General features: G+C 37.3%; 3 protein-coding genes across 3 annotated transcripts; 2 read left to right on the top strand and 1 right to left on the bottom strand.

The window, feature by feature from the left end:
• The first annotated feature begins 3,328 nt into the window (after window positions 1-3,328).
• Window positions 3,329-4,953, top strand: LOC149632419 (uncharacterized). The gene is made up of 5 exons (XM_089851095.1): window positions 3,329-3,777; window positions 3,842-3,953; window positions 4,033-4,234; window positions 4,307-4,733; window positions 4,780-4,953. The coding sequence occupies exons 1-5, from the start codon at window positions 3,439-3,441 to the stop codon at window positions 4,951-4,953; spliced, it is 1,254 nt and encodes a 417-aa protein (XP_089707221.1). The 5' UTR covers window positions 3,329-3,438.
• Window positions 4,734-5,492, top strand: LOC149632418 (uncharacterized). Its single transcript, XM_089851094.1, has 3 exons — window positions 4,734-4,902; window positions 4,982-5,163; window positions 5,221-5,492. The coding sequence occupies exons 2-3, from the start codon at window positions 5,004-5,006 to the stop codon at window positions 5,490-5,492; spliced, it is 432 nt and encodes a 143-aa protein (XP_089707220.1). The 5' UTR covers window positions 4,734-4,902; window positions 4,982-5,003.
• Window positions 5,493-6,287: 795 nt separating this feature from the next.
• LOC149632417 (uncharacterized) lies at window positions 6,288-7,823 on the bottom strand. The gene is made up of 3 exons (XM_089851093.1): window positions 7,567-7,823; window positions 7,190-7,414; window positions 6,288-7,055 (listed from the first exon to the last, which is right to left on the bottom strand). Exons 1-3 carry the CDS (start codon window positions 7,821-7,823, stop codon window positions 6,902-6,904), a joined length of 636 nt encoding a protein of 211 aa, XP_089707219.1. The 3' UTR covers window positions 6,288-6,901.
• Between the last annotated feature and the right edge of the window lie 4,335 nt (window positions 7,824-12,158).

The following is a 12,158-nucleotide window of genomic DNA, read 5'->3' as shown; positions in this document are numbered from 1 at the left end:
AGTCTAATTTAATACTCGCATGCATTTTATAGTCTAATTTAATACTCGCATGCAGTTTATTGTCTAATTTAATACTCGCATGCATTTTATTGTCTAATTTAATACTCGCATGCGTTTTATAGTCTAATTTAATACTCGCATGGATTTTATAATCGAATTTAATACTCGCATGGTTTTTATATTCTAATTTAATATTCGCATGCTTTCTATAGTCTTATTTAATATTCGCATGCTTTCTATAGTCTTATTTAGTATTCGCATGCTTTCCATAGTCTTATTTAATATTCGCATGCTTTCCATAGTCTTATTTAATATTCGCATGCTTTCTATAGTCTTACTTAATATTCGCGTGCTTTCTATAGTCTTATTTAATATTCGCATGCTTTCCATAGTCTTATTTAATATTCGCATGCTTTCCATAGTCTTATTTAATATTCGCATGCTTTCTATAGTCTTACTTAATATTCGCGTGCTGTCTATAGTCTTATTTAATATTCGCATGCTTTTTATAATCTCGTTTTTTACATGTGCTCTTTGCATGCGTGTTATTGGTGTGGATCTAATAAGGCAATTAAATTTCCATTCAATATATAATTTATTGGATGTGTTACGCACATTGACTTCATAATTTCTTTTAATGCAATGCATTTGCATTTGTTTTATCATTTTACTGTTATTTAAAGGGAGGATGAAGCCGCGTTCCACGAGAATTTTGTTAGTAGAAAGGCAGGGCCTTACGCGATTGATCGGAGGTCCTTATTCAAAACTATCCATGAAATTGCAAACTAATTAAAATTTTAAAGTCATTCGGTGTTATTTCCTGTATGTTCCACTGGATCATGTTTCACTATGCAGATTGGTCTTATAATTAGTAGACGAATTCATCATAAAATCACTTGATTTTCCTTTGATTCGATGCGGACATAGATCTCAGTGCTGCCAGGCGGGGTTAAAAAAAACGAAAAGTTGGTTACCCCCTGCTTTAATGCTTCAATTCAATACCGCTACTGGCGTGCTTTTATTCTGTTCACGGGTATTTTGCTTTTCACGTATATTGATGACGACCACCCTTTACTCTAGACATTATTTATAACCTGCATACAGTTACAGAACCCAACAACTCTGCAATTTATTTATATTCACATACTTATTTACAGGTGGATTAAACTATACTGGAGTTCAGTGCTGGTTTCTGTAGCCCGATTTCAAATGACATCCTCCGAAGTCTTCACACCTATTCTACATAAAACTTTACTATGCTATTGTCATTAATCACACCATTACCTATTTCAGACTTATGATATTCATATCGAGAGAAACAGAGGGATTAATATACCAATTCCTGCATACTGAAATGGAAGTAACAGTTCATTGGTTATGTTTCATAATTTATCTCGAGTACCAGTCGTAAAGGCCAAAGCGCGTGATCTGCGAGTTCCACAGTTACTTGCAAGGCGCGAATGGCTTCACAGTCAGTTTCTGAAGAAGCTGGTTCGTCGGCAGATGGAAGAGGTATCTCGTCGGAGACAGGATTTTCAAGTGCGTCAACACCTGAATGAGGAACAGATAATTTAAATATTGATAAAAGGGTAAGTGTGTACCTCAGACTTCAGCATGCCATTCCATGAGATTATGATATATCAATAAGCTCCGAATTGTGAGTGCCAAAAGAGCATGAACTGAGCATGAAATTGCTCTTGCAATTTTGGTCTTCCTAATAAAAATACTCTGTGCTAAAACTAGACTTTTAACATTCATTTTCATCACGCTTATGTTTACGTAACAAAAGTGAAGATACAAATTGGGTCATTTCCGATAACGACCAGTGATTTTACTACGAATCAATAGATTGTCTGTAAATTTACTACAGCATTTAAGAAACTCATAGCTTCAAACAGTGAAAATGTCCCTGCATTGCTCTGTTTTTATAAAGATTTGTTTGAATTCGCTCGTCGCTATGTTATGGAAAGCCCTAACAGGTACTACACGTTAGTAAAAGATATTCAAGGGCCTTGTCTAGTCACACGTCCAGCTTGAAGCAGCTCATTGTCATTAGGAGGCTCAGCAGCATTCATTGGACCTCCTATATTTGGATTTGGTGCAGCTACAATAGAAAATTTGGATTGAAGCCTCATGTCCAAATTAACATTTCAAAATCATTTATTCTACCTACCCTGGCAGGCATTGGCTGATCCACGCAGAAATTGTGCAGAATGCTACAAGCACTAATAATCGCGCATACCTTTTCAGGTATGTAGCAAAGGGTCCCTCCAGTCGTGTCCAAGCAGCGAAACCGCATGTTTAAAATGCCATTGACACGTTCAATGACATTGCGCTCTAAATGATAGAGATAATCAATGAACGGCTTAAGTAAAACATAGGTCATTTAGAAGTCACATTATCTTAGAGGGGCAATACAATGGTTAGATTAGCATGGCAAAATGGCTTTAGATTACAAGAATTATCTAGCGTTGCGAACAACCCAACATTAGTTGGTATGTGACATTAATATGATTGCGCTTACACCAGTTTATGGTTTTGCGTGGAATATACCAATATCATCCCATAAATAAATAATGAAGATATTTCCCCCTTCAGGCCGCTATTAGGAACATCTTTCTTTTGTCGATGCAAAATTTAAACTTTGTTCGTAGAACAGTGATTCGGGCTTGGAGTTGATTATCTGCCAGTTAGTCGGGACTTTCACTTATACAGGTATTGGGTAATCAAAGTCTTGACGGACTTGGAGATAATCAACGCAAGCCCTAATCGCTGTTTTACAAACAAAGTTTAGCACAGACAATAAGAAATATTTCCTACAAGAAGTGCGAAAATATTTTCCTTATTCAATTCCTTCCGGATATTTAAATCGCTCTCATATTTATTTTACTTTTGGTTCATCAAAAAGCGTCATGTCAGTCAACTTAAGAGATAAAGAGTTGTGACATTGCTACTGATAGTTTTCACTAAAGGGGCTACTGAATACTTCTCCACCTTTTCTCTCTCTCTCTCTCTCTTCATTAATTTTAGTTAAAGTGTTAGTGACGTGATTTAAAAATTATCTCAAATCTAAAGAAAACCTTACTTTTTTGAGAGTTTAAACTCTTCTGATTCCAAAAATATGCTTGATTAATATTTAAATATGAAGGAAAACACAGAAAAAACACTTTGAAAACTTGAAATTTGGGGGGCAAAAAGCAAATTTGCGGAGAAGATTTTTGGCGGGATTTCTCCTCGCTACGTCACACACGGCATCTCGCGGAAAAGCCAAGCGCGCGCGCCCGAGACTCCCGAGCTCCGACGCCAAGGGCTGTTTTTATCAGCTGAGCTGATTAATTTGCTACTTGTTAGTGGCGGTATTTCTCACAAAAGTTTAGTATATTAGGTGCGTTTGTTTAGAGATTTTGACCAAGTTTTAGGCCCCTTGTATTTATTAGAATGGAGAAATCAGTGAAATATCGGTGTGTCGCTCCAAATTGTGGAAATAATAGCAATACCAACCGAGAAGGCCAAAGGCTTACGTTTCATTCTTTTCCAAGTGATATTGAACTAAGAAATAAATGGTTGGCAAGCATGAAAAAACCTAGTTTTAAGCCTGCAAAAACAAGCAAAATATGTTCTCTACATTTTGAGTCCGAGTGTTTTGTACGAAACCGAGATGCTGCATTTAGTTTGAGTGCTAGCTCAGTTCCTGGATTTCGTAATTTATTGCCAAATGTGGTACCCACTATTTTTGATTTTATAAACGAGCCCTCAACGTCACGAGTTAAGGAAATGGTAAGATGTTCTCATTAGATATATTATAATAAATTATATTCATCATCTAGTATTTTCTTGCCAGGAATTTAGTCTTCTAAGAGTAACAGTAGAAACGCAAACTCCTAAAAATCTTGGTGTTCAGTCAAAAAAAGTTCAAACTGATGAACGACTTTGTAGGATTGTATCTCATAGAGGTGAAAATTTAGGCCCTCGATTGCTATTCTCAACCTATAATGAATTTATACCTGTTTTCAATGAATTTTAAACCTGTAGTAGCCCAAACTGACCCAATAAAGACTAAAGAGGCATCTACGCAAACTGAAGAAGATTTGAATTATCTACATCAATGTCTAAATCGAGACCAAGATGATGATTACGAAGAGGAAGAGGAGGAAATCCCAGATGCTGGAGAATTTATGAGTTCTCAAGATCCCAGCTACACTCCTTCCCAATTATCTGAAGATGAAGTCAATCTGTATGAGTTTATAGTTATTTGAAATGAGTGCCTGGCGAAAAACTTCTTGATGGAATTTTACCATTTGTGTAGTTCACGTCAGTTCAAAGAAGGGGAAGATCTCTTTAAAGAGCGCAAATTTATGGTGTTTGAAAGCGCATTATTACAACTTTTCACGTTTTGCGCAATATGCCTCTCTAAATGTACTACAGTCATGTCTACAAAAGGCTCAATGGTCATAGTACAGGCTACATGTTGCAACAATCACAAAGTGAAATGGCAAAGCCAACCAGAAATATCCCGCAAACCTGCTGGGAATATTCTTACTGCCGCAGCTATTTTATTTTCTGGGATGAACCCAACTAAAGCCATTAGGATGTTGCAAATGATAGGGATTCAAATGTTTGATAAGAGAACTTATTATCGAATTCAAAAAGCCTACCTTTTGCGAGCTATAAATACTGTAAGTGTCCTTTCTTATATAAATGCTAAAAGGATTAAAAATGGTAGAAATTTTCTTGTAGGTCTGGGAGAGCGAACAAAGATGTCTTCTCGAGTCCTTGCAGGGGAAACCTCTTTGCTTGGGTGGGGATGGAAGATGTGACAGTCCCGGATTTTCTGCTAAATATGGCAGCTACTGTTTCTTAGAGAGTTCCATTAAAAAAATAATTCACTTGGTTTTGATTCAGGTAATCAATTGCCACGCCTGTTGGACAACACCTGAAGAATTTTATATATAATGATTCTTGTTTTTTTCCTATAGAGTAGTCAAGTAGCTAACAGTGTAGCGATGGAACTCGAAGGACTAAAAAAGGGGCTAAGTTATTTATATGATAAAGGTATGACTGTGGCGTATTTAGTTACGGATAGACACAAGCAAGTAAGGCGCTATCTCAAGGAAAATTATCCTAGAATAACGCATTTATTTGACTGCTGGCACTTAGTGAAATGTAAGAATTAGTTTAATTCTCAAATCTTCAATCGAGTAAGTGAAAACTTTCTTTTAGCCCTGAAATCTAAGATTGCTCAAGCTTGCGGGACCAAAAAATACATGCGAGATGTTAAGTCTTGGAGTAGAAGTATACAAAATCATATGTATTGGTTGGCCAATTCCAGTGGTGGAGATGGTGAACTCATGAAATCTAAATGGTTATCTGTGTTACGTCATGTCACTAACCAACATAATGATCATGGAATGTCATACAATGAGTGCGCCCACGGAGAGTTAGACGAGGAAAGACCAAAATATTGGTTGGAATTAGGTTTGTTATTTCGATGAAACACAACAAGGCTGCGTTTATGCAGTGCGTGGCATATTTACTAAGAACTATTTCTAAGATCTTTGAAGATAACTATAGTTTTAGTGTTACTTACGCCCGTTACATTTGAAAACCGCTTAGCTAATAATCAGTATTTTCCAGGGAAAAAACCTTTCCTTATTTTGCAAAAAATTGTGAAGTCTCTGCAGGAAGATGTAAAACAAATGTCATCAGTTTGCCAGACATCATCTGTTGAAGCCTATCACGCTGTAGTGATTCATTTTGCTCCTAAGCATACGCATTATTCGTTTCATGGAATGGAAGCGCGGTAAATAATGAAAGCTACTAGGTTTTAGTAAGAGCTCAATTGAAAAGGTTTTTTTCAGGTTAATTTTGGCGGCCCTTCATTATAATGAAAATTCTTCGAAGCTACAAGCCACTACTAAAGACGGTATTCGTAGGTGGAATATTTATTTTCCCAAAGCGAAAGCCGGTGAATTTTCAGTTAGGCCTATTATGGCTGCATCAACTTACAGTAAGCTAAGCTTGTGGCTGCTTAGTAGTTTAATGCATTAACGTAAGAATTTTTAGATTATGTAGAAAGATTAATGGCTCAAGTGATTGAGTATAGCGGAGCCGAAACCTATGCTACAGGAACGGATCGGACTGCGAACGTGTTAGGCCCACAACCACAAACCTTGTGCCACAAACATGAACATCCCGATAAAGATTTTGCTATCGAATCTTACAGTAAACGACGGCGTTTTGAGGAAGAAAAATAGATGTTTGTTTATGACCATGACAAAAATAAAAAATTTTTAAACAAAAGTCAATTTATTTATTTCACATTTGAGGTCTAGGACTACTTAGTTTAAAAAGGCTACTTCATAGCCTACCGTGTGTGAAATTATCAAGAAAAAAAAAGACAACTGATAAGTACAAAAGATAAAACCCCCGCGTCCAACTGACACAGCAGTGATCCTAGAAATCACTAGCGGGAACTAACTTGTTCACTTTGTGACAGATGTCCAAAGACGTAACTGCCAACCTGGTGTTGGTGGAGCGATTGTGTGCCAAACAATATAGTAGGGCGCCATATTACCGACGTAAAGTCAATATTTAGCAGTGTCAAAGAATTATAATAGGAGTTTAGTTTACACAGTTGGAAGATTTTGTAGTGTGGTTGTCAAAAGCTACTCTGTCATCAATAAAAACTCCAAGGATCCGTATACAGCGAGTGGAATGAAGCTAGACACCATTAATTGTGTATGGGGAATACGAATTTCCCTAGATACAACATTTCACACTTCAAATTATCCATCCCCATATCCAAGTCATGTTGCACTAAAATGTTTTTCCATTAGACGTTTAGCAATTATTTCGCAAGTTCGACTTAACACGAGGATAATTGAGGTTTTTAAATTAGTTCTTATTGCAATCGTACAAATCCACAATAAACATCGGATGGAAATGTTTCCCGAATTTTTAATAAGACGCAACTAGGAATTGGGTAACGTAAACCACTTGGTAAGAATTGGTGAGTCCATCGTATAAATCTTCTATAGGCAATATACCTATATTTCCTGCAATGAAACAACTAGGTGTAAATTCTTCTGAACTAAATACTGAAGGCAATGATAAAATGTGGCAATTGTATTCTAATTTTTGCACATACTCATTTAGTCTTACTGTAAGGTAATCGAAATTAAAATCTGACCTGTGAATTTCTCCTTGTCGAGGTTCAGTGATTCTTCCAGGCCTCCGGTTACAAAATTCCAAATACCACTGCCTAAGTTCTTCCACATCGAGACATCGTCTCTCAAATAAACGGTGCTGTGTAATACAGCTACCCTCTTCCAACACACTGTCCACTTGCTCATATTCCCTGCAGCAAGTGCATTCTTCTACAGTAGTCATTACTTGGCAAAAGCCACAAATACACCTACAAAAAATACATAGTTTTCAGGCTATGAGGATTAATACTAATTACATAAATAGTCCGATCTCCTTGTGTAAAAGGTATGAATCATTCTAGCCTGAATCACTTTTCACCTATCCTCGTAATTATGAAAATCAAGTAGTAATCGTACGTACCAGTCATTATTAAAAAGTCTCTCATTTCTCTCGGTATTTACTGCTGCAGCAAGCTGCCTTTCCCTTAAAACTTCTTCTGGCATCAAGGGTTCAAATTGGTATGGCTGAATACCAAGGCCCAAGTTTCCAATCCCGAGATCTTCATCTTCCGATAATTCTTCGTCTACTACACTCGAATCAAAGCTTAGATTAAGCCCGTCTTCAGAATAAGAATCTGATGACAATGAATAATATTCATCGTTTTCCGAGTCTGACATTTTAGTTCAAAATTAAAGACTATATCGCTCACCACTGACGGTCACGGTACTAATGCCGCGCGAATCTGAATAAATTAGGCTTAACGCGGCGCGCGCGGAGACACTAACAGGCTTCACGTGAGCGACATCTAGAGAGAAAATTTCTCCTCACTACGTCATCAAACGAAACAAAATTTTAACTAGGCCTTTTCCAAATACTCTACTTTGATTGCAATTTTATAAATTGCTACGAAACCAAATAAAAAAGTAAACATATCATAATAAACTAGATTTTTCAAGGATTTTTTTCGCATTTTAAGTTTGTGGGTGACGAAAATTATGTCACTAACACTTTAAGTGTTGTCAGGCCCTCGGTGAGGCAGGTTAGTCAAGTACTGGATCAAACTGTAGCCTTCTCTATCAAGTCTCCACTTCATCAATGGCCGAGCAACACGGGGGAATGCTAAAAACTCATTTTGTGTAACATATGCATACGTAAAGGGACTACAAGGAACGCAATGGTGGGTGGATATAAATTATTTGACATACGTCAGAGGCATGTGAGCGAGGAGAGGCGTGATTAAAAGAAACTTAGGTTGATTTTATTCGACTTTAGGGATTTGTCCCTGCAATCTCATTGAAGACAAGGAAGAAGTGTCCAGTCCCACTTAATTTGGAGTCTTTTAATCTTGGTTTCACGTTGTGCCTGTGACGTACTTCAAATAATTCTTATGCACCTGCCGCTGCCTTCTTTGGATTCCCTTTAACAGCTTAGAAGTCTATAAATCTTCTAATTGGGTATAAGATTTGCTAAGCACTCTTGTACTTTTATATGATTTATCTTAAGAGAATTATCTGCAAAATATTATTTATGTATAACATTGTGGAATAATAAATGTTCTAATACCTGACATATGGCGTTCATTATAACGCTGTTCATTGGGTGTAATAGCTCGCAGCAGAGGAGTCATTAAAAATGATTATAGTGGGTACCCACTATCTCCAAGCAGATAGCCACGCGGCATGTCCCCAGCCTTAAATCGCTCCAACACTCCACTGAAACGCCAAATGAATGCATCATGCGTACCACCAGGCCACATGGCTACGACATCTGTAAATTTGCATTCATTGTCGCAAATCTGTTGATAATCTTGGTAATATGCATATTGTTAGACAAGTATGAAATATTACTTACTAGTTGCACATTAATTTAATAACTTCCTTTCCTGTCCAAGAATGCATTAGGATCCGTAGCTGGGGCTCTAATTCCAACATGTGTGCAGTCAATGGCACCCAGTACCTCAGGGAAAGAGCAAGTAAGCCTGAATGACTCCTAAGACATTTGGAAATAAGAGATATAACACACAACATTTGGTCCAATGATTTAATATGACTTCAGCATCACCAGTAGGGAAGCGTATGAAGTTCCTCATTCTGTTATTAATGGCATTCATTACTCTTTCAATAGCTCTGCTTACGGAGGACTGGCTCATTCCGTGCTCGTAATTACTTGCGAGGCTATGTTGGAAGCCACCAGAACCATAGAAGAGTAACGTTAATAGAACTTCATCCTCGACAGACAAAACATATTGGTTATGGCCTTCTAATTGTTTGTGTAACTCCGGTCTTAACAAATTGCACAACTCGGTGACTTTCGCCTTCGTCATGCGATATTGGCGCAAAAACTCGGCATCTGGCATAAGAAATGCGCGCCCTTCCTCTCTCGTTCGACGATATCTTTTTCGCCGTTCTGCTGCTTCTAGCTCCTCCGCTACTTGAGCAAGCAAGACACGAGCCATAGCGCCAGCCATTCGAAATAGAAATTAGTTGAAACTTGAATCTTGAAAAATTAAAGGGATTAGTGTTGTCCTTGAAACTTTGTTGAATCCTTGAAAAACTAAACAGATTAGGTAGTTGTAGCCTGGAAAAATTTAAGAGATTCGTAGACTCCGGGAATAATGCAAGAGATTAGTTGAATACTTCGAAAATTAAAGAGATTAGTTGAATACTACATAAATTAAAGAGATTAGCAGAATACTTCATAAATTAAGGAGATTAGTTGAATACTTCATAAATTAAAGAGATTAGTTTTATCCTTAAATAAATTACACTCACCACTTTACTTACTTGATCAAAGCAGGGATCGTAAATGTCGTCGGCTGTGGCTGCGTTCAGCACTTGGAGTTACCGAAGCTACCGTTAAAATCGGTCTTTAACCGGTTACTTATTTGTCAGTTGATAAAAAAACACTTTGAATTTGGTGTTTCATTTGATAGTTTAAAACGGAGTCTGCGCGGAATTTGCAGCAATCACTGACCGAGGGAAAGGAACGTCATCGATGGACGCCGCCAATTAGAAGTCCAAGGGCAATAGTTGACGGTCCAACCAGCGAGCCAAGGGCAGAAGGAGGAGCTTAACTTTTCTGCAGAATACGGCCGCAGTTCTAATGTCATTGAGACGATTATGATTAGTTACGGGTCAGCCTTCCCTTTCAAAATATCTTGAAGTTTGCTGTGGGTCACATCAACTAGAGGGTACCCAGCTTAAGGGAAAATCCAGCCATTGAATTTGAAAAAGGGAACTTTAGCAGCGTATATTACTATGAAGGGGTTTTTAACATGAGCAATTCGAAAAATTGTATTCAGAAGTCCACAGTCAAAAATATAATTGTTACAAATACTCCTCCACTTAATCATGAGCGTCCACGCGAACAAAAAGAAAAATCATAACTTGACGCAAAAAAAAAACAATATGACGCAATAACGAAAAAAAAACAATGAAAAAACATTTAGTGACGTGTTGACGTAAATAAACATAATGGCGTCAACAAACATTTAAAGTCACACAAATCGACGTTCCAACTAACTTAAAAAGTATACTAGGGTCATATAGCAACATATATATAAACGAAGTACTTAAAAAATAGCAATCAAATTAAATTTAGCAAACACAATAAAATAATCTTTAACTAACAATGGGGTTGACACTCCCAGAAGTAATTTATTACGAGGAAATCGCTCGACCAGTAACAGGGTTACGATGCCTAAGAACACGACGATTACCAGGCTGTTCATTGTCACCCAAGAATTTGTGGAATCGTCGCTTAACGCACTATTAGGTCTAACTATATCGGCATCTCGCTCGACAGACAAAGGTTCTATGACCTGACTGATGTCAGACTTTGCATCTTGCTCAACAATCTGGGCCTCGGTTGTAGTATCGGCATTGCGCTCGACGTAAGGTTTAAGATCATGATTATGAAAGGTTCCCTTAAATACCCTACCTCGAATAACACACTTTAACCTGTAGGTATGAGGTGAGAGTTGTTGGGTGACCAAAAATGGTCCATCCCAACGAGGTGCTAACTTAGCAGTGAAGCGATTGGCAACTATTATTTTTGGAGTTTTTCAAAATTTAATAGCTAAGAAAACTTGTTCAAGTAACATAACAACGAGGCTCCGAAAAATAAGGAGAATATTATTTATCGAGCTGCCACTGGCAAAATACACATCTAAATGTTTCGGGGGACAATTTGAAGTCATTAGAACTACAAAAAACTGGACCTCAAACGTCTGACTCAACAATTGTTATGACAATTATGGTTCGCGGTTTGACGACTAACTTCAAGCATATCTTAGCGTATTTCCCGTGCCATGAAATGAAGTCGGAAGAACTGTACTGTATAATGGATGAAGCTATAGAAAGGCTTGAGAGTAATGGTTTCAAAATTCTAACTGTAACTTGTGATAAATCCGCCATTAATCAAAAGTACATCAAGATGTGCACTGTGCCAGACCATGCTGAAAATAATGTAGTCTATCACAAAGTAAATAATCTATATGCTCCTTTAAATGATCCTAGATACATATTTTTTTTCTGATCCCCCACATTTTATTAAAACTACGCGCAATAATCTATTTCACAGTGGCTTTACCAAGACTAGACTCCTTACAAAGAATAGAAAACATCTTTTGTGGGATTATGTTCACGAAAGATAGCTCTTCCCACCTAAGGTTATCTCCAAAACTAACATAAGATCATATTAAGGCCTTTTAATGCCATGCGAGTGAAACTTGCCTCCCAGATTTTAAGCGCGACAGTTGCCACAGGAATCGAATCATTTGATGGAGACGAAGCTTCGGAAACTGTAGACTTTAAACGTAAGTTTAATAGTTTCTTTGATATAATGAACAACAGAAATACTACCCAGGGGAAGAAAAAATAAATACTGATATGTAACCGTTTTAATCACTGGGTGACTGGCGTTTCAAATAGCTTGAGGAAAAAATTTATAGATATCTAAAAGAATGAATAAATGAAGTCGATGGTTTCAATGTCTCAGCAGATGGTAAAAAC

The sequence above is a fragment of the Phalangium opilio genome, unplaced genomic scaffold (assembly GCF_054372755.1).
Source record: "Phalangium opilio isolate 3A_F unplaced genomic scaffold, DU_Popi_V2 ptg000100l_1, whole genome shotgun sequence".
NCBI lineage: Eukaryota > Metazoa > Arthropoda > Arachnida > Opiliones > Phalangiidae > Phalangium > Phalangium opilio.
The sequence above is the reverse complement of the archived record's forward strand: the minus strand, read 5'-3'. Positions and strand labels throughout refer to the sequence as shown.